The 18,280-nt window shown below is 53.7% G+C and overlaps 9 protein-coding genes across 9 annotated transcripts; 4 read left to right on the forward strand and 5 right to left on the reverse strand.

Moving 5' to 3' along the window:
- Positions 1–537: 537 nt before the first annotated feature.
- Z517_05211 (uncharacterized protein) lies at positions 538–2,377 on the forward strand (the record flags this gene model as incomplete). Its single annotated transcript, XM_013430538.1, has 2 exons — positions 538–565; positions 633–2,377. 2 exons carry the CDS (start codon positions 538–540, stop codon positions 2,375–2,377), a joined length of 1,773 nt encoding a protein of 590 aa, XP_013285992.1.
- Positions 2,378–3,477: 1,100 nt separating this feature from the next.
- Z517_05212 (uncharacterized protein) lies at positions 3,478–4,476 on the forward strand (the record flags this gene model as incomplete). Its single annotated transcript, XM_013430539.1, has 1 exon — positions 3,478–4,476. The coding sequence occupies one exon, from the start codon at positions 3,478–3,480 to the stop codon at positions 4,474–4,476; it is 999 nt and encodes a 332-aa protein (XP_013285993.1).
- A 133-nt stretch (positions 4,477–4,609) lies between these two features.
- On the reverse strand, positions 4,610–6,442 carry Z517_05213 (uncharacterized protein; the record flags this gene model as incomplete). Its single annotated transcript, XM_013430540.1, has 4 exons — positions 4,610–4,702; positions 4,804–5,258; positions 5,382–6,069; positions 6,146–6,442. 4 exons carry the CDS (start codon positions 6,440–6,442, stop codon positions 4,610–4,612), a joined length of 1,533 nt encoding a protein of 510 aa, XP_013285994.1.
- Positions 6,443–7,091: 649 nt separating this feature from the next.
- Positions 7,092–8,090, reverse strand: Z517_05214 (uncharacterized protein; the record flags this gene model as incomplete). Its single annotated transcript, XM_013430541.1, has 3 exons — positions 7,092–7,855; positions 7,909–7,953; positions 8,015–8,090. The coding sequence occupies 3 exons, from the start codon at positions 8,088–8,090 to the stop codon at positions 7,092–7,094; spliced, it is 885 nt and encodes a 294-aa protein (XP_013285995.1).
- Positions 8,091–8,733: 643 nt separating this feature from the next.
- Positions 8,734–9,573, reverse strand: Z517_05215 (uncharacterized protein; the record flags this gene model as incomplete). Its single annotated transcript, XM_013430542.1, has 1 exon — positions 8,734–9,573. One exon carries the CDS (start codon positions 9,571–9,573, stop codon positions 8,734–8,736), a length of 840 nt encoding a protein of 279 aa, XP_013285996.1.
- A 914-nt stretch (positions 9,574–10,487) lies between these two features.
- On the reverse strand, positions 10,488–11,570 carry Z517_05216 (uncharacterized protein; the record flags this gene model as incomplete). The annotated part of the gene is made up of 1 exon (XM_013430543.1): positions 10,488–11,570. The coding sequence occupies one exon, from the start codon at positions 11,568–11,570 to the stop codon at positions 10,488–10,490; it is 1,083 nt and encodes a 360-aa protein (XP_013285997.1).
- A 1,092-nt stretch (positions 11,571–12,662) lies between these two features.
- Z517_05217 (uncharacterized protein) lies at positions 12,663–14,006 on the forward strand (the record flags this gene model as incomplete). Its single annotated transcript, XM_013430544.1, has 1 exon — positions 12,663–14,006. The coding sequence occupies one exon, from the start codon at positions 12,663–12,665 to the stop codon at positions 14,004–14,006; it is 1,344 nt and encodes a 447-aa protein (XP_013285998.1).
- A 1,497-nt stretch (positions 14,007–15,503) lies between these two features.
- On the reverse strand, positions 15,504–16,204 carry Z517_05218 (uncharacterized protein; the record flags this gene model as incomplete). The annotated part of the gene is made up of 3 exons (XM_013430545.1): positions 15,504–15,956; positions 16,019–16,102; positions 16,169–16,204. 3 exons carry the CDS (start codon positions 16,202–16,204, stop codon positions 15,504–15,506), a joined length of 573 nt encoding a protein of 190 aa, XP_013285999.1.
- A 979-nt stretch (positions 16,205–17,183) lies between these two features.
- On the forward strand, positions 17,184–18,064 carry Z517_05219 (uncharacterized protein; the record flags this gene model as incomplete). The annotated part of the gene is made up of 5 exons (XM_013430546.1): positions 17,184–17,508; positions 17,564–17,581; positions 17,632–17,742; positions 17,795–17,913; positions 17,963–18,064. The coding sequence occupies 5 exons, from the start codon at positions 17,184–17,186 to the stop codon at positions 18,062–18,064; spliced, it is 675 nt and encodes a 224-aa protein (XP_013286000.1).
- Between the last annotated feature and the right edge of the window lie 216 nt (positions 18,065–18,280).

Below are 18,280 nucleotides of genomic sequence, written 5' to 3' on the forward strand. Positions count from 1 at the left end.
ACGGCTCTGATATACGATTTTCCTAGGAACCCACTTGGGCAAATGGACTTCAAGGAGACCCTCGTCTACTTTTCCACGAGCCCATTAACGGAAACACGGCTCTCTCCACCTTTAGCTAGGCTGTGAGGTGGCGAGGTGGACGGTGGTTCTGTGGGGGACGGTTATACGGCCCATCATCTCGTCTTCGGAACGCCGTCATTTACTTCCGACTTCGTGTGTCCGCTTCGGGGCCCTTTCCACATTCAATATTCGCATAGAGTGAATGTTGTCAACGGCATCTCTATACCACTTGGGAGGTACGGTCTTCCACGGCGTGAAAGAAATGCAGCACCCATCGGCACGGGCACGACGCATCCGACTCACAATATCTATTTCCGCGCCTGCCCATCCTTTTGTGCTACACTGGGTGGCTGAGCATCCCTTTGTCTGATACGCGACATCTACCGAGCCTGGACGTCTGACACGGTAAAATACTGTTTGTGCCTGAGAACAGCTCTGGGTTGATTTCTTGGCCCTGCGTGCGAGACACCGATGGTCATGAAGGCAACTGACGGAATCTGCCAGGGTGAGTCGTGTTTTTTCCGCAATAAGATCTGGGCCTCGTCCCCCCTTCCCCCGCTGACTCTACAAAGATGTTTCGGTTCCAGTGCTCATCGTAGGTGCCGGTCCAGCCGGTGCCACCACCGCTTTACTGCTCGGTCGCTATGGCATTCCGTCGATTGTTATTTCTCGCCATCGAGGCACCGCCAACACGCCGAGGGCGCACATCTTCAACCAGCGGGCAATGGAAGTGCTCCGCGATGCTGGAACTGAAGGCGTCGTCAAGGATGTCGCGTCAACCAGGGAGCAGATCGCCCATGTCACTTGGCTGCATACCCTGAGTGGGGAGGAGTATGGGCGAGTGTACGCGTGGGGGACAAGATCCGATCGCATAGGAGACTATCTCGTTGCAAGTCCCTGTGAGATGTCTGACCTGCCACAAAGCGTGCTGGAGCCCATCTTGGTCGAGGAAGCCGCAAAGCTGGGAGCAGAGTTCCGGTTCTCCACCGAGTTTCTCTCACAGCGACAACTTCTCGATGGGCGGGTTGTGACAACTGTGCGCAATCGGGCGACAGGTGCAATCTACAACATCACCGCGCAATATCTGGTGGGCGCCGATGGTGCGAGGAGTTCAGTCATCTCCAGCCTTGGAATTCCCGTCGACGGAGAACAGCTCAGCAATGCCTTTGGCGTCCACATCAAAGCAGATCTGGGCAAATACTTCCTCCACCGTCCGGGTTCTATGGTATGGATCTTGAACCCAGACGCACCAGACTGGTCATCCCATGGGTCCATCAGGATGGTGAGGCCGTGGGATGAATTCCTTGTGTCAATGCACACGGCTAAAGACGTCGACTACGACCCCTGTACAGAAGATGTCATGCGGCGACTGCACCAAATGATCGGCGACGACTCGGTCCAAGTTGAACTGTTGAACTTTTCTCCCTGGACCATCAACGACCAAGTGGCACGGACGTGGCAGAAAGGCAACGTCTTCTGCATCGGCGACGCTGTTCATCGGCATCCACCGTTCAACGGCCTCGGCTCAAACACGTGCATCAGCGATGCGTTCAATCTTGCTTGGAAACTGGCGTACGTGGTGCGCGGCATTGCGCACCCGTCGATCCTTGAAACGCTGACCCTTGAACGGAAACCGGTTGGTGACGGGATCGTGCGAAGGGCCAACGACGGACTGCTCGTCCACAAGAAGCTGTGGGCACTGATGGGCTCGACTACGGCGGAACGTGCAGTCGTGTCGGAATTGCTCCAGGCCGCAAGCATTGACGGGCAACGCCTGAGAGGTGAACTGCGCGGGATTATCGAGGAGACGGACGACGAGTTCAACGCCTTGGGCATACAGATGAACCAGATCTACTCGCCGTCGTCTCCTCTTGTCCTGGTCGAGGAGGGCGACCGGCCACCCGACCTTGCTGGGGTAAACCTGCTGAAAGAGCAAGTGATCTCGACGTTTCCCGGCTTCCATGTGCCGCACGTGTGGGTGGTGAAGGACGGGCAGACGGAGCGCACGTCGACGCTAGACCTGGCCGGACGAGGCCGGTTCGTTCTTTTCACAGGCATCGGCGGCGAAAGTTGGCTCCAGGCCGCAAAGGACATCTCGCGTGCAGACGGTGTGCCACTGCAAGGTTATGGGATCGGGAGAGGCCTCGAGTACTCGGACGCGTATTGGGACTGGGAGAAGGTGAGGGGCGTCGAAGAGGACGGGGCCGTCCTGGTGAGGCCCGACCATTTTGTCTGCTGGCGATGTCAACGCTTGGACTCAAACCCCGACGCGAAACTGAGAGAGGTGATCCAGACGCTTCTCCGCCCTGCGCGATAGCTTCCTGAATCTGGCACATGGGATTTGGTTTCAGAAAGGGAGCACCCTGCAGAATGCCAATTGGGATTAATCAGTCCTTACTACAGAACTATCGTAGCATGTACATGTACCAAGTGCTCTAGAAATCAATCTATCGAGTACACCACAGCCAACTCATTCCCACATTCCGACTCTCTCCAACTCCAGCATAGGCCACCCACCACCCACCACCATTTTCTTTACCTAGTACTAGGTATATCCAGAGCGTAAATTCCTCAGTCTTGCTCACACCGTCATGTACGAACCATCACATTTAACCGTAACTACTTTCCTCATCTCCTCCTCTGCTAGACTCCAACCTACTAAGCCCTAGGATAAAACCTCGGGGATCCCACACTACGTTCGTGACGGGATACTCTGAGAATCAACCTCCGGGCGGCACGGACAAAGGTAAAGGTGAAAAACGGGGACGGCCACCCAAGAACGCACGGCATTCGTCCAAAAACGGCTAAACGCCGCGATTTACCCCAGCCCCGTGGGGTACCAAGTACCCAGCTGGGGGCACAACGTTGCGCGGACAAGTACGACTAAAGCTGCCGGATTGCCTTCGCCGTGCCCTCCCCGCTGGCTGTCAGTCAATTGTTGCGTTGTCCGGGGTTTGTGGCCCCGTCGAGATGTACGAAAGAGTCGATCTGTGCGGGATTACTTCCGTTCTTGACCTTGAACCTTGGCTGTCCCATACACACACCTTCAGTTATCCCTCTTCATCGTATGGCTGTGCCTGTTCCTGTCCCCTCGGGCGCTATTGAGATCCCAGCAAAACGGGCGGGGCTCGCACGAGGCTGACAAATTTTCATTGACGAGGGCGGGCTCAGAGTCCTATATGCTGCGGATAAAGAGGCTGCTTTATGAAAGTATATCCCTGAGAGAGGTTCCTGTCAGAGGTGACTTCACGAAGAGTACACGCACACGAGTTTAGAGGGCAAGAAGGTCAGAGAAAGAGACCAAGAAAGAACTGGTTCAAGTCAACCAACCTCAGGGAAGTTAGTTTACCTTACCTGGCCACCTCTTCCCACTCCCGCCAATCACCACTCACAAACAGCAACGATACACAATCAACAATGCCCATTCCCCCAGATGACCCGCGCATCCGCCTCGTCAAGCTCGCCTTCGTGACATACTACCACCGCGACGTGCACGAGGCATCCAAGTTCCTCGTCGACTTTGGGTTCGAGATCGCCGAGCAGCGGGGCGGCGACGACGACGAGGCCATCTTCTTCACAGGCTACGGGCCCGATCCGTACTGCTACGTGGCGCGGCGCGCTGAGGACGGCGTGCCCCGGTTCGGCGGCGCCGCGTACGTGGTCGAGTCGGCGGGAGAGCTCGAGCGGGCGAGCAGAGAGATTTCCGGCGCGTCGGGGGTCCGCGACCTAGATGCACCGGGGGGAGGGCGCATCGTCACACTAACAGACCCGGTCGGACACCTCGTGCACCTGGTGCATGGGATCCGCGAGAAGGCAGCCAGCGGCGAGGCGTCGCCAGCGAAGAACCTGCAGAAACGGATAGTCAACTACACGGACGAGAAGCGACGAGTGGGAAAGTTTCAGCGGTTCCAGGCAGGGCCCGCGCCGGTGCACAAATGCGGCCATTACGGGGTGAGCTACCCGCCCGGGCGGTACGGGGACATGGTAGCGTGGTACACGGGCCACCTCTCGCTGGCGTTCAGCGACAAGGTGACGATCGAGGGGGCCGAGGCCGTCTCGTTCTTCCACATCGACCGCGGCCTCGAGTACACGGACCACCACTCGTTCTACATCAAGCCGACACGCGATGACGAACCCCCCGGCGTCGCCCACAGCGCCTTCGAGGTGCACGACTACGACGTCCAGCAGCTCGCGCACAACTACCTCGAGTCGCGGGGCTACCGGCTGTCGTGGGGCGTCGGCAGACACGTCCTGGGCAGCCAGATCTTTGACTACTGGTACGACGAGTCGGGCTTTGAGCTCGAGCACTACGCCGACGGGGACCTGGTCAACTGCGACTCCGAGGTGACGGTGCAGGAGAACGGGCCGCATACTATGTATATCTGGGGGCCGCCGAGGCCTGCTGCACGAGTTTGAGGCGAGGATACTCTCTCCATTCGGAGCGAGTCTCTATATATGATTATTGTCATGTGTTTCTATCGATCTTGCTTTCTGGACGCGCGATCATGTTTCGCGAACGTAGCTCTTTTCTCTTCTGCATGGGCCATAGCTAAGCAGTCTCTATATAGACATCCAACCCCTTCTGATGCACAAAGAATGTATTCCAGATTGTCAGCTTCTTGTCGGGATCCGTGAGCCGGAACTAAGAAAAAAATAGCATTCTCTTGGTCAGCACTTCTCTCCAGTACAAATGATTCAGAAGGACAAGACTGGAGAAGGGACGAATACTATAGTTGAACCAACCTTGAAGCGCTTCAAAAGGAGCGGTACCAACTTGTACATTTCGAGCAGACTGATGTTCTTCCCGATACACGTCCTCTTGCCACTCCCAAAGGCCATAAAACACCTCTCCATCTCGCCCCTTTCCTCGTCGTCGGCCTCGAGCCACCGCTCCGGTCGGTATGAGTCGACAGAGTACCGTCGGCCGTAGACGCGCTTGTCCCTGTGTATGACGGCGGGATTGCAGCCGACGATGGTGCCTTCGGGGAAGAAGTGGCCGCAGAGAGTGGCTCCTCCTTTGGGAACGATGCGTTCCAGGATGAACCCGACGGGCGTGTGGAGACGCAGGGCCTCTTTGATGACCGCGCCCAGATAAGGGAGGTGGCTTGTCTCGCGCCACTGCGGGAGGGGTGACAAGTTGGCCGAGTCCAGTTCAGCCATCAGCTTGGCCATGGTGGAGGGGTTGAGGAGTAGAAAATCTGTCCGGGGGGGGGGGGGGGGGGGGGGGGGGGGGGGGGGGGGGGGGGGGGGGGGGGGGGGGGGGGGGGACTGGTATCAGCTTTCACAGCGTCGCATAGTTTTTGGGACGGGAAAACACTCACGAAAGATGGCGCGCAAGGCGATGGCACTCGTGTCTGATCCTGCGTTGATGTTGCTCAGTGACCAGCCCAGCAGCTGCGACTGCGGAATCGAGCCATGATACTTGTCAAAGGCCGAGATGAACTTGGCCGTGAAGTCGGTGCGGTCCTTGAACTCCAGTGGCGTCTTTTTGCCATCTGGACGCAGTCGTGCCTTGTCCGCCTCCTCGATCCGCGGCTTCAAAAACTGCAAGACAAACTTCGAGATTCCCGTCTTGTTCTTTGAGAAAACTCCTCCCCATACCCGATTCTTGGCCAGCAGGTAGTCGAGCCAGGGCATCTGCCCGACCAATGCCACATACGTTCCAGCCTTGTTCAATGCTTTGATGATGCCGTCCACGTCACGGCCCTGCTCGAGGAAGCCGAACCGGTTGCTGAACGTCATCTCGCCAATGACATCGAACGCGTACCACTGGAGCCACTCGCCAAAATCGCACACCTTGCCCTTGTCCGCGTACAGCCGTGTGAGCTGCTCGACCAGCGTCCGCGACGTGCTGTCCACAAACGGTTCGTAATCAAGCAAGCTCGTCATGGCGTACGCATGCGCGATCGGTCTCTTTGCGATCTTATGCTGGTCCTCGTCGAGGATCATGAAGAGCGAGGTGACCGGTTTGCCGTTGACAAGAGGCTGCGCCACTCTGTAATAGTCGGACTGCTCGCGCTCTTTCTGTCATTCCTTTGACTCCAAGGAAACGCATGTCTCGATTCTATGGGACGGACAGCCTCACCTTCTGAAAGAGCCTCGATATACCGTAGATCTGTCTGATCTCCCTGGGATCGGCCACACTGACGCATTTCGGCCCTATGCGAACCAAGTCGCCATACTTGTCGTGCAGGGCCTGCGAAGTCAGTTCGAATCGGCCATTGTACACGGCCACGAAACGCCACAAATCGGTGAAAGACGCCGCAAAGGGTCCCGGGATGAATCTCAACCCTGGCCCGTATCTCTGATATAGGACGAACACGACAGCAGAGCAGAGCACTGCCACCCCGGCCACTGATGGGCCGACCCAAGAGATAGCCATGTCTACACAAGAAAAAAGAATCACAGACTTCAGGACCAGCTTTGTCAACAGTCCTGCGCTGTTATATCGGGGTAAGGTGGATCATCTCGCAGCATGGCCTGTAATAGACCAGGCGACCTGTGCGTAACCCCTGCATCACTCTGTGGAGATGAAGTATTGCCTACAAAGTCGGCAACATCCCATCTCCACACGTCCTCGGATGGTCCAAGGAATGTGTGGGGGAGCATTCGACGTACAGGTATAGGTACAGCAGGTGGTATACGAGCGCCAATGAGCAGTCAACGGCACTTGCCATCCCGCACAATTGCCGGGATCTTCACCGAAGGTCGGACAATGAGGATGCTGCTGATGCTACTGAGAACGGGAAGCTACTCTGCACTCCAACCTAACCATGTTGCTGATACACAGGTTGCCTTCGGAGGGAACATTAGTCCCTGCTTCGTTGGCCGACTAGCTCGATATAGAACAACCGGTCCATCCTGGCAGTGAGCACCAAATTGACTTTCCACTCGGCAGGTGATTCCATGGTGGACGAAACGGTGCCTCTAACTTGAAAGAAAGTTGCCGTATGCGTCAGTCGGCAACAGTAAGCAGCTCATGGCGTATCTGAATGGCCACCACGGCAATATTCTCCCTCGCAACTGTTCCCTCAACCACCTCCGACTTCATTCATAACACCCCCGTCCAGCTTCAACACCTCTCCATTCACATATCCGCATTTCGTCAGAAAGATGACCCCCATGGCCATCTCCTCGTCGCTGCCCGCCCGTCCCGCAGGTACCTCATGGCCTTTGTCCTTGACCTTTTCGGCCGGCATGTGGGCCTTGTTTCGCTCGTCGGACTCTTTCATTGTCATTTCCGACGGGAAGTAACCCGGCGCGATGCTGTTCACTCGAACACCGGTCTTTGCGAATTCTTTTGACATCATTCTTGATAGGTGCGCCGTGGCTGCCTTTGCCGCGTTGTATGAAAAATGTGCTTGGGAATGACGCATCAGACCGGACATGCTAGAGATGACGATGACGCTTGCATCGAGATGGCGCGGTGCACGTTGGAGCAGAGGCAAAAACGACACCACTGAGAAGAACACACTGATAACGTTGGTGTTATAGGTTGCTTTCCACTCCTCAATCTGTTCTTGCCACAGGTTTTCTTTCATCTGCTTGGCATCACTCGTGTCGGGGTATCCCTTGGGGCCAGAAACACCTGCAGCGGCAATGACCAGGGACAGATATTTCTCTTTGGATTCCAACTCAGAAGTCAACTTCTCTAGGGACTCCTTGGACGTGACATCGCATGGTCCAATAGGTATTATCTGTCCGTTCAGGGATGTGTTGGATGACTGTGGATTGTGCGTGCGGGCAGCATTGTCGAGTACTTCCTTTCTTCGTCCGGTGATGTACACTTTGGCTCCTGTGCCAGAGGATGTCAGGCATGGTGTCTGATCGTCGAATGTGACAACCTACCGTTTGCTGATAACGCTTGAGCGGCCATGAGGCCGATGCCAGTTCCTGGATATGATATGTTATTCTCTGGTTGAAATCTCTCAGTTTTGACTTCGGCTTTGCTTACCTCCACCTGTGATGAGACAGACATGGCCTTCGAGCGAGAAGAGGTTGGAGATGTGTAATTGTTCAGTCGATGCCATCACGAGATTCACGAGGGCTTTGAGGAGAGGTCTGGGTCGAGAGAAGTAGGAAACGTGCAGAGCAATGACTGGAAAGGGTAACAAAGTGATTTCCAATACCTTGACAGTTTAGACGAAGCTCTTGCAATTACTTGCAGCAAGAAAGGAAGAAGATCACAATCACCTCTGCGTCTTCTGGACTGATGCATTTCCATGACGGATTGTGACGTCACTTGACCCCTGCCAAGTTATAGCCCACTGGTGCCATCGGAGACTCGCCCCTGTCGCTCGTTCACTTGTTCAGCCTTGCGAAACGAGCTGAGCCAAAGGTGCACCGTTGCCTTGTGTTTGTGTAATCAGAAGTTCTGCCGGTGGCTTTGAGATGGTTGTTGACAGCTAACACAGCAAGCAGGCATGTATCAAGGCCCACCTTGCTTCATCTCTCTTGACCCGCACTTTAACATGTTCCAAGCGATTCTTGACCCACTTGATAACCAATACACCTGGCCAGCCCCCAGGACAAATTGCGCATAGGATCTTATGGAAAACCTGACGGTCAGTGCATTCCTAGATTCTCACATTTGAGGCATGCTCTCAAGCTGCCTTCGAGGATGGATTTTTTTTCATAGTGTTGGTGGAAGAATGGCACCTTGCACTCATGCGCTCAAAGTCTACTACTTTTCCTCTTCCTGTTCTCTGCCTGGAACTCATTCATCATCCTCCGTCCCTCTGCCTCAAACCCCTCGGCCTCGAAGGGTACGCCAAACTCCCAGACTCCGGCCTCGATGGCTTCTTTCAGGGGAACCTTTTCCCACATTGTAAACAGCCTCTTCTGAATGCGCAAGGCCTGTGGCCCATTCATCAGCAGTCGATCCACCCACTCCTCCACGGCCTTGTCCAACTCGTCGGCCTGTACGACCTTGTTGATTAGACCCCAAGATTCCGCCTCCGGGGCCGAGATGGTATCACCCAGGAACAGAAGCCTCCGGGCCCGCGCGGCGCCGATTTGGAGCGGCAGCATCGCCGATTCGATGGTGCTGGGCACGCCCCGTTGCACTTCAGGCATCCCGAAGCGGGCGTCCGACGTGGCGATGCGCAAGTCTGCGGACGCCAGCACTACGAGGCCGCCCCCGAGGGCATGCCCGTTGACACGAGCGATGACCGGGACAGGTAAATCCCGTAGCGCCTTGCAGGCCAGGTGGAGCTTGTTGATAAATGTCCGTCCGGCCGCGGCGTTGGGAAAGTCCTTCATCTCCGCGATGTCGGCGCCACCGATAAATGCTTGCTGGCCGACAGAACATGGTCCTCCGGTCACAATCACGCAGCGCAGGTCGGACCGTTGCGCAAGCGGAGGAACGGAAGATAGAAATGCATCGAGGACGGTCGTGTTCAAGCTATTGAGCCGTCTCGGGTTGGAGACGGTCACTGTTGCGACCGTGCCGTTCGGACGTTCAGAGAACGAGATTGCAACCGGGGGAGCATCACCGTCAGTTGGACCTGGCATTTTATGCTGGAGCTGCCGATTGACTCGGCTTGGGAGAATCGGCGGCGAGACAGACTCAGGTCGATCCAGAATCCTCCAAAATCCACACCTGGATATCTGCTTGTAAAGTAGATGAAGGTTGCGGACATATACCGGAGAAGATGTGGCACGTGCCCGGCGGAGCTCATGTTACGTCCTCGGCACTGAAAGAAATACCGAGTACAAGTCGGAGAATCAGAGAAAATTGGAGGTCTGCCGTTACTAGTTTGTCATAGGGAAAATCTTGTCCTAGTATTATTGACGGACGCATGTTTCATACGTCCAGATGGCAAGACACACTGTATTGTGTTGACTTCATATTCTGCCTACGTGCTGTCTGCCTCGAAAACGGCGCTGTTTCACCAAAAAGTCCTGCCAACCGCCAAAACACTCTGATATCGAGTATTTGGCGGCCAGACTAGCGATGCACATGCAATACTTATCCGAACTGTACTCTTGGATCTCAGTCCCTGTTGCCCCTTTGTTTCACGTTAATCCTCAAGCATCTTGCTGGGGCTGGGCGGTTTTCGTGGCAGTTAATCTGCATCCTTCGTGGGTTGGGATCTGTGGAAATCTGGCGATCATCCAGGATTTGTTAAGTCGTCTACCAACCCTGAAGGAGGGCTTGGTGAGTATGGCGAGACTCTAGAGGCTCTGACTGGCGCATATCCAACTCCAGGGGTTAATGACCTGAGCCAGTAGATGTATGTTGCCTTCTGCGATGGTGCCAACCAAAGTGAGATTGAGCAGCACTCGAGTAACACTAACTTGGTGGTTCGGGGGCCGCCCGGACGGCGATTCCGTCTTCGCAGCTTTGCCACGTCAAATAATGGATTGGTCATGGACCAGCGTACCCCTTGCGGAAATCTGATTGTGCGCAATACCAAAATGGCCGATCACGCGGCCAAAGCCAGGGCAGCCATCGCCCGGACTCCAGCCTCTGTCTTGTGACCTCCAATAAAGCCACTTGCATGAACAAAGACTGCGCCATTTTCAACGTCGTCGCCGAGGAGAGCATCGAGCTCTTCGTCTCTCACGCCACGCCATGGCTCTGGTAGGCTCTTTCGGTTTTCAAAGCTTGAGAAATCTTTACTCACAGCCTGGATCCTCCACTTGGAGCCAGGCTCCTCTTTCTCAGGGTATATCACGTAGAGAATCTTTTGGTCTTCAGGAATCTTGTTTTCATCCTCGATATTGTACAGGTGTTCTTTCCACGGTACACCGGCGCGTGGCAGGACCATGAGTTGACCAGAAGGGTGTTCTTTGCTTCGAGATTGAAAGGCTTCTTTGACAATTGCACGTGCAGGCAGCCACGCAGTAGCTGCCCCGTGGAGTTTGCGCAAGAAAGCGGTACCCATGAGCGTCGAAGCCTGAGTAAATCTGTAGTCCTCTTCGGCTTGGGGTTGATCTTCGGTGGAACGTGAGGGCGCACCAAGGGTCAGGGGATCTTCATGGTTCAGGTCATTGACCAAGCTTGCCAGGGTCACCCCACTGTCCTTGAACTTTTGCTCAATGCCAGCTTGTTCGAGTTGCGAACCATCATATTTAGATATACCATTGTCATTCGCATCGACCGCCTCGATGAAGTCATCGTACAGTTTTCTGTAAAGCAGGTCCACGTCAGGGTGGTCGATAGGAAGTTTGGTGTGTTGAGCAATGATGGCTTTGCCAAAATGCATATAGACTAGACCGGCAGAGGAGAGTTTTGTCTTGTGATCGGGAAAAGCCGTGCTGAAGGATCGTTGATGATGGTCATAGCGATTCTTGGAAGCGTCATATTCACCGCCAACATCGACGACTGTGTGGCAGGTCTCTAGAAGCGTAGGATCGCGAGTGCGGACGAGAGCAGCAGACGCATACTCGGGAAGGAGACGAAGCATGTAGACTGCTAGGGCTTCGTCCGCATGAAAGTGGCCATTGTGAGTGCCAATAATGAGGGGATCGGGCTTGATCCGCTTCGTCGCTGTTTCAGCAGCCATTTTGATCACCCTCCGAAGCATGCAAAATTCAGGGTTAAGTAGTGGGAGGGGTTAAGATCAATTTTCTCGAGGCTCTCAAAGGCACGAGCAATATTTTTGGGTTCGTCGCAGTCAAAAATCTGGGGGAACTGTTGACACGGATTATTGTTCCACCGATGCACGTGCGACATTAATCCGAACGGGCTGCGATGGCGCCTGTTTCCCTGTAACGCGACAATCTGTCCTCTTCAATTCCCTACTATTCTGCTACCACAGTTATTGCATCAGAGAATATACTCGTGCTCTTGTAGGTTTGTTACGGAGAGCCCTTATAGAAAGCCTCTTCGACCATCACATGCAAGTCCGAGGCGGGGATCAGCCGAGCCTGACTCTAACTGCGTTGGGCTTTACCGCCCAGGCCAGCAGCCCGGAATCCAGATCGCAGTGGGGTTCAATTAGTTAATAGAATATACCAACTGCGAGGACGGGCACCAATCTGAATCTTGCGGTGAGGACCTGCTCGAAAGAAACCCTAGGCCCAAGCAATAAAATCCCAAAACTGCAGAGCTTCCTCGTCTCTTCAAGGCAAAAAGCAGGGAAGAGAACGACTAGATCAAAGACCAACCAGATCCTGTTGCCAGCCGTCCTCCCTTGTCCTGTTTCTCGAAGTGGGCTCGCTCAACTCTTCTCATCGAATCTTGCTTGTTTGTGGTGCGTCCTTGCCTGGCTTGCTTCCTTGAAATCAAAGCCGCGTTGGTGCACGCGACATCCTCTTTCCACCTCGACTTCTTTTCCTCTCCCTCTCTTCTCTTCATATCAAATCTCTCAAACCAACCCGCGCTCCCTGGCCACCACCAAGAACAAAACAAAATCTGGTCTCTGTTGCGATCGGAATGACATGTGAAAGCCTGGACCTCGACTCAACCACGAATCCTTCAAGTCCTGTCTAGCAGAACGAGCAAGCCTTCCGAAACGCCAGAGCAGGCCGATCGATTTACCCTCAACGGACGCAAAGCACATGCCGCGGAAAGCGATATCCTGTTGACTGCGCCTCGACTTCTCACTGCGAACCGCCCAACCCCTCCTCACCTCTCATACCCACCGACCGACCGAATGTTCTTCCGCGCCCTTGCCGCCCTCCTCTTCCTCACGCTCATTATCGTACTGATTCCGCTCACCTTCGACGTTGGTGGACGCGATGCTGGTCTCGCTTTCTCCCTTTCTATCGCATCCTTCTACTTCTCTCTATCTTTACTGCGAATATCGACGCCGGATGAGCCTGGTTTCAGGAGGACCGTTGTAAACATCCTGCGAGGGGTACAGTTGCTTGTCCTGCCCATCTTGTGCATATGGGCCCTCGGGAGGTTCTCGGTCGATGCAGACAATAGCTCGGGCTGGGTAGAGAGAACATTCCGTACAAGCAAGGATTTTCTTAAACCTGGCCCATCACTTTGGCTGTCCATTGTTGGAAGAGAAGGTCTGTTGGAGAATGTCACACTCGGTGCTTGGGATATCATGTTGCGATGGTCGTCACCTATTTTCCAACTCCTCGAAGGCTTTTGCAGTCTCCTGGTCATACAAGCCATCGGACAACTATCTCGCTGGCTGGTCAACAGAAGTGAATGGAGCGATGCCTGGCTGCTTGCCCTGCTTGCTGCCTCGGCAGGCGTTGTGTCGAGTTCAGTCTATTTCCTCTGGCGAGTTCTGCAATTTCCGGACATTTCAAACCTCGATTCCACCCTGATTGGCATTGCCATCGCGTCGGCTATCTTCCTTTGCGCTTATGGAGTGGTTTCGGGTCGCGGCACAGCCACTGAATCATCTCTGCTTTTCGCATACATTGTCCTGTGCATATATCAGATCTTCACAGACTACAAGCCCAATGTCCCTCATCCAGAAGCTGGCATGGCAAGTTCGGCACCAGACTTCCCACCATTCCCACCGATCATCATGTCTTCTTACACGGCTCTCATGGTCGCACTGTCATCGCTTCCAGGGGCTCTGGTCAATGCGCTGGACTTTGTTGCCGCAGCTTTCAAAGCGGTTACGCCATCGGTGCTAATCTCTCTTGGGTATCGACTCTTCGTCTTTTATTCTTCCACACGCATCATTCCAGCAATCAATGAAAGCGGTGCCGGCGGTCTAAGTGTAGAGCCTTCTCTAGAAGACTCCAATGCGGCGAACCAATTCCTCGCCTTCCTCTCTTGGTTCTCACCCAGCATTCTCATCGCAGTCTACACCAGCCTTCTCATGCAGCACTTTGCCACAAGCATGGGCGGCTACGCACCAGGTCTTACGGAAACAATCGGTGCTTGGTGGAGTGGCAACGGCCAACCAGTGATGAATGGCAACTTATGGAAGTGGGTCAACTTGGTAGGGACTATGTCCCTTTATGCTATCGAGTTGTGGTTGGGCAAAGAAGACGACATGAACGGTGATCACTGGAAGGTTGACTGAGCGAGAGAGAGGGCAGACTTCGATCGATGACGCAAGATCCGATACGAGGCTTTGAGCACAGCTGTGACAGTAATATCCAAAGGCGAATCTTGTCAGGTGAAGCTTCTACAAGATATTCAGGACGCAGGGTTTCAGCTGTAACGAGTGGTGAGCCAGATCACCCACAAATTTCGCATTGATATATCGATGGCATGCTACGAATAGCAAATTTGCTGGCCACGTTATCGGGCTCTCTGGGAAAGTACAAGCTAAAAACGGATGAATTTCTTCCTGCAACACGACGACAACTACACCCCTGGACGAGAAATCAAGATTGCGAGGATTTCCCATCGAGGAGCCGTTGAGGTTGCGGATCACACTATGAGCACGGGTATTCTTGAGGCGGCATGGTTTTCATGCAAGCGGAAGAAGTGTAAGACCACAACGATAGCAGGAGCACTCAAGGACGAAACAGAACCTGGGGGAACCAACACCGTATCAAGGAAATGGGAACATGGGAAAGTCAGCCTTAAGGAAAAGGGAGAATAGCCATCCTCCTAGGCCGAGCAAGATGCCACGATGCTCTGATGCTCTGATATCGGAACCGGGGACAGAGGTGGAATGGGAATGGGCCGATTGGATGACGGACGGGTTGACGGGTTGAGAATAGTTACAGCGATTCATCCCCCTGCATAATCTACCATATGAACCATATCGAATAAGGTCATGAAATGAAACCTGTCTCGCTCCAACCAGCGGTCAGTCACATCGGTCGAGGATCGAGGATCGAGATGAATAGACGGAGAAGGAGACACAGAGTGAGAGAGGTTCAAGTTGCGTGACATTTTGACTGCAGCTCCATAAAAAGCAATACACAAGTTGTTGTGGCTAGAGACTCGCATCCCCCCATCCGTACATTGAGGTTGTTACCTATGTAGATGATGGTTTTTCTTTTTTTTGGTGTAACCCTCTTGATTGTCTGGCTTTTTTTGGGGCAATTGCTTTTTCTTTTTGGGTTCAGCGCATTTTCTTTCCAGCCTACCCAGGTTCCGTAGCTGATGACAAAAAGACGACGGCGATAGCGTACATAGAACTTGAACAGTGTTGATTAGCTCCCGGAGAGGTCCGCAGTTACAAGTAAGCCTTACACAAACACAAAGAGGGAAAAGGATCCCCGTCAAGTCAGGTTCTGTAGAGACTGTTGAGGACTTCATGTCGCCGTTGCGCTTCGCTTCGGTGGCAGCCAAAGTTTCGTACTCGGTGCATCAAAGGGACGATGGAGGTGTAATCTGATCCTGGCTGATTGGAAGGCCGATCAGCGGAGTGAGTGACACAAAGGCTTCCGGTCCACCCATGTATCGTAGTGTTGTTGGTGCCGTTACCACTTCTCGCTTTCCACAAATCTTTCTCGTTGTATCGCGCCGGCCGTTCACCTTCGAGTCGGCACAGGACACCCTCTGTGCTTGATCACATGCATCATAACATTTCCATTCGCGAGATACAACGCGGCGATGCACATCATCTCCGAATCGGAATTCCAGCCTTCTGCGCGGGTGGACTGACACTGCCCTCCAGAATGTTGTCCTTCCCCTGTTGTTGATTGCCGTCACGTTCATCCATGCTGGCACTTCGAGCAAGGAAACTACTCTCCTTCACTGGGCTCCTGCTCGTCGCACCCGGCAAACCACCGCCGGGGATCCCATTAATACTGCCCCGGTGGATTCCACCTGGTCCTCCACCGCCAACAGGGGGAAGTTGTGCAGAATGGCCAAGACTATCCGGGGAAGTCGCAAGGGCGCCAGGATTTCCGGGGGCAATGGAGTCGGAGCGTGAAATGGTATGATTGAGGGGAGACATGTGTGGGATCTCCTCGGCCTTCGGGTGCTCCGTACCAATTGTAGTGACACCTGTGTCTGAGGCCTTGCCCGCCTTGGAAAGCGCGTAGTCACCAGAGTCGAAGTATTTACGTTCCTGCAACAGGCTCAATCAGAACATTGTTCTATCGCTTAGACATCGGACAGAGGATGGGTTACCTTCAACTTGTTCTGCAGTAGGTCCTTCTTGTTTGGAAGTTTGCCATACAGTCGGAACAGACGTTGCTCATCTGCTGACAGTTTCTAGTGGAGATACATAGTCAGTTTCAGCAGTCTCAAAAGATCTGGATTGAGTCCGGTGTGCCCTACGCTAATGTCAATCTTGTTTTTCTGGTGTGGATTCATGATTGCAAGTCCTCCGGCGGGTGTTGGTCCTTATATTATTCCCGACTGAGAAGGATATTGGGGATTGGTACTTGTATCTGGTGGAAAGGGAGCAAGCCCTGCCGAGGCAAGTGCCAACAGGAAGGTCCGATCGCTCAGATTGTTGATTTGACTGTCGAAAAGAATTGGTGGGTGACTGAATTTGAGAGCAAATATTTGAGGGAGGGAGGACGAAACAAGGTCTCGGGGAGAGATAACGTCGGTGGTAGCAGTCTCGTGAGGTTTTGTGATTGACTAAGAGGTATGATTCCGGAGGGGTACAAGATCACGCTCCAAGTACCCTCGTTGTCGTTTCAGCGGAGAAGAATGCCAGGCAATGTTATGGTCGAGCTGATGGCTGATGCTTCCGTGGACTTGTATGAGAAAACAAGTAGGTAGGGGAAGGGGTGCAGATAAAGTGTCGCAGGTGTGCCAATGGAGGAGACTGCGATTGGGCTTCGGTTGGTGAGAAGAAGAGAAGGTAACTAGTAGGTTCTTTGAGGGTGTGAAGGTGGGGTTCGGTGGGAAAGTCGCCGTGGACGTAGATAGAGGAGGGGGATTCGTCTGGGGAAAGGCGGAAACAGTTTGGCCAACTCGATACGGGTCGGTGGGTTGGGTTTTGATTTGGCAGTAGTTGTGCTGACGGGGATGGAAGTGTAAGAGGGAGGATAGTGAGCACTGGCAGGGTGCGCATATGGTTGTCGGTAGGGATGATGAAATACCACCGCCAATCAGGTTGGCTTGGCGGTTTTGGGCTCAATCTGGACTAGCGGGCTGTCCAGTGTGCCAAGAGCTCGCGTACTAAGATTTCCCCGAAGTAGCCCCACTTCTCCCCGAGCCGCGATATCAGCACGTGACTGAAAACCCCCGTCACATGGATTTTTCATGTGCACAACTAGTTTTCAAGATATAATACCCACTGACCAACCCTGGAACTTATATGACTGAAGCAGCCTAAGCCATGTCAAACAGCCAATACACCTTTGTCGTTGAGCATCTCGACCCAGAACTCGGACCCTGGTCCGCCCTGGAATACAAGGCCATTGCGAAAGAATCAGGACAAGCCGGATGCCGTTTCATCCTGTCTTCCCTACCCGAGTCCTTACTCAAATCAGAGGATTTGAAGGATCTGGTAGCATTGGGTGCAGGGGCTGAGTCCGAAAGCATCGAGACCTCCTTAGCCCACAAAAAGGACAAGATTTGCCTGCTTGATCCGGCGGCTAAACAGGAACTGCATCCTACCGATGCTGCCGTTTTCGAGATCTTTTTGTTTGGTGGTATATTAGGTGCGTAGACTTGTCCAAGACGCTGGCGGCCCTTGTCACTAATCAATAATTCTAGGAGATGATCCCCCGCGAGGTAACTAGCCGCCTGTTACCCTTCTGTGGACAGGTATCTAATCATCATAGACCGCACCAGCGAGTTGCGAAAAAAGGGCTTTTCGGGCCGTCGCTTAGGTCCTGTACAGATGACTACAGATACAGCCGTCAGGGTCACTCGTACGGTTATCCTTGGCCAAAGTAGGGAGAGAATACACTCGCATAGGGATTTCGTGTTGACACTTTACGACAGCGCCTCTGGATAAGATCCCCTATGTCGACTTTCCGGAGCTAAAGGTGGATGAACACGAGTCCACAGAGATGCCTTTCCGATATGTCGCCGACGATACTGGCAAACCGATCATGCCCGAAGTTAGCATTGAGAACTATAGTTATCGGGGTTGTGGCTAATGGTTTGCAGGGGATGATAGAGCTCATCAAGGCCGATGCGGACAAAGCCTTCGACAATCTCGAGTTTGCGGACGAAGTGACTGGCCTCGACCAGCTAGAAGTCAGACCTTGAGATCGTGTGCCGGCATTTCACATCGACTAAGGCCTTAAAGTGTTCTTGTTCGGGTTCTCGACAGAGACTCAACACCTCAGTAACTCTTCAAGGAGCGAGGAACCCCACGTTTTACGGCCTTGACGACGGTCGAAGAGCTTTTAGAGAGCAGCTGTCCGTGCTTCCAGATGGTCAGGATCGTCTTGCTGCTCCCGTCAACACTATACACACACACGA

The sequence above is a fragment of the Fonsecaea pedrosoi genome, assembly GCF_000835455.1.
Source record: "Fonsecaea pedrosoi CBS 271.37 unplaced genomic scaffold supercont1.3, whole genome shotgun sequence".
NCBI classification, from domain to species: Eukaryota; Fungi; Ascomycota; class Eurotiomycetes; order Chaetothyriales; family Herpotrichiellaceae; genus Fonsecaea; species Fonsecaea pedrosoi.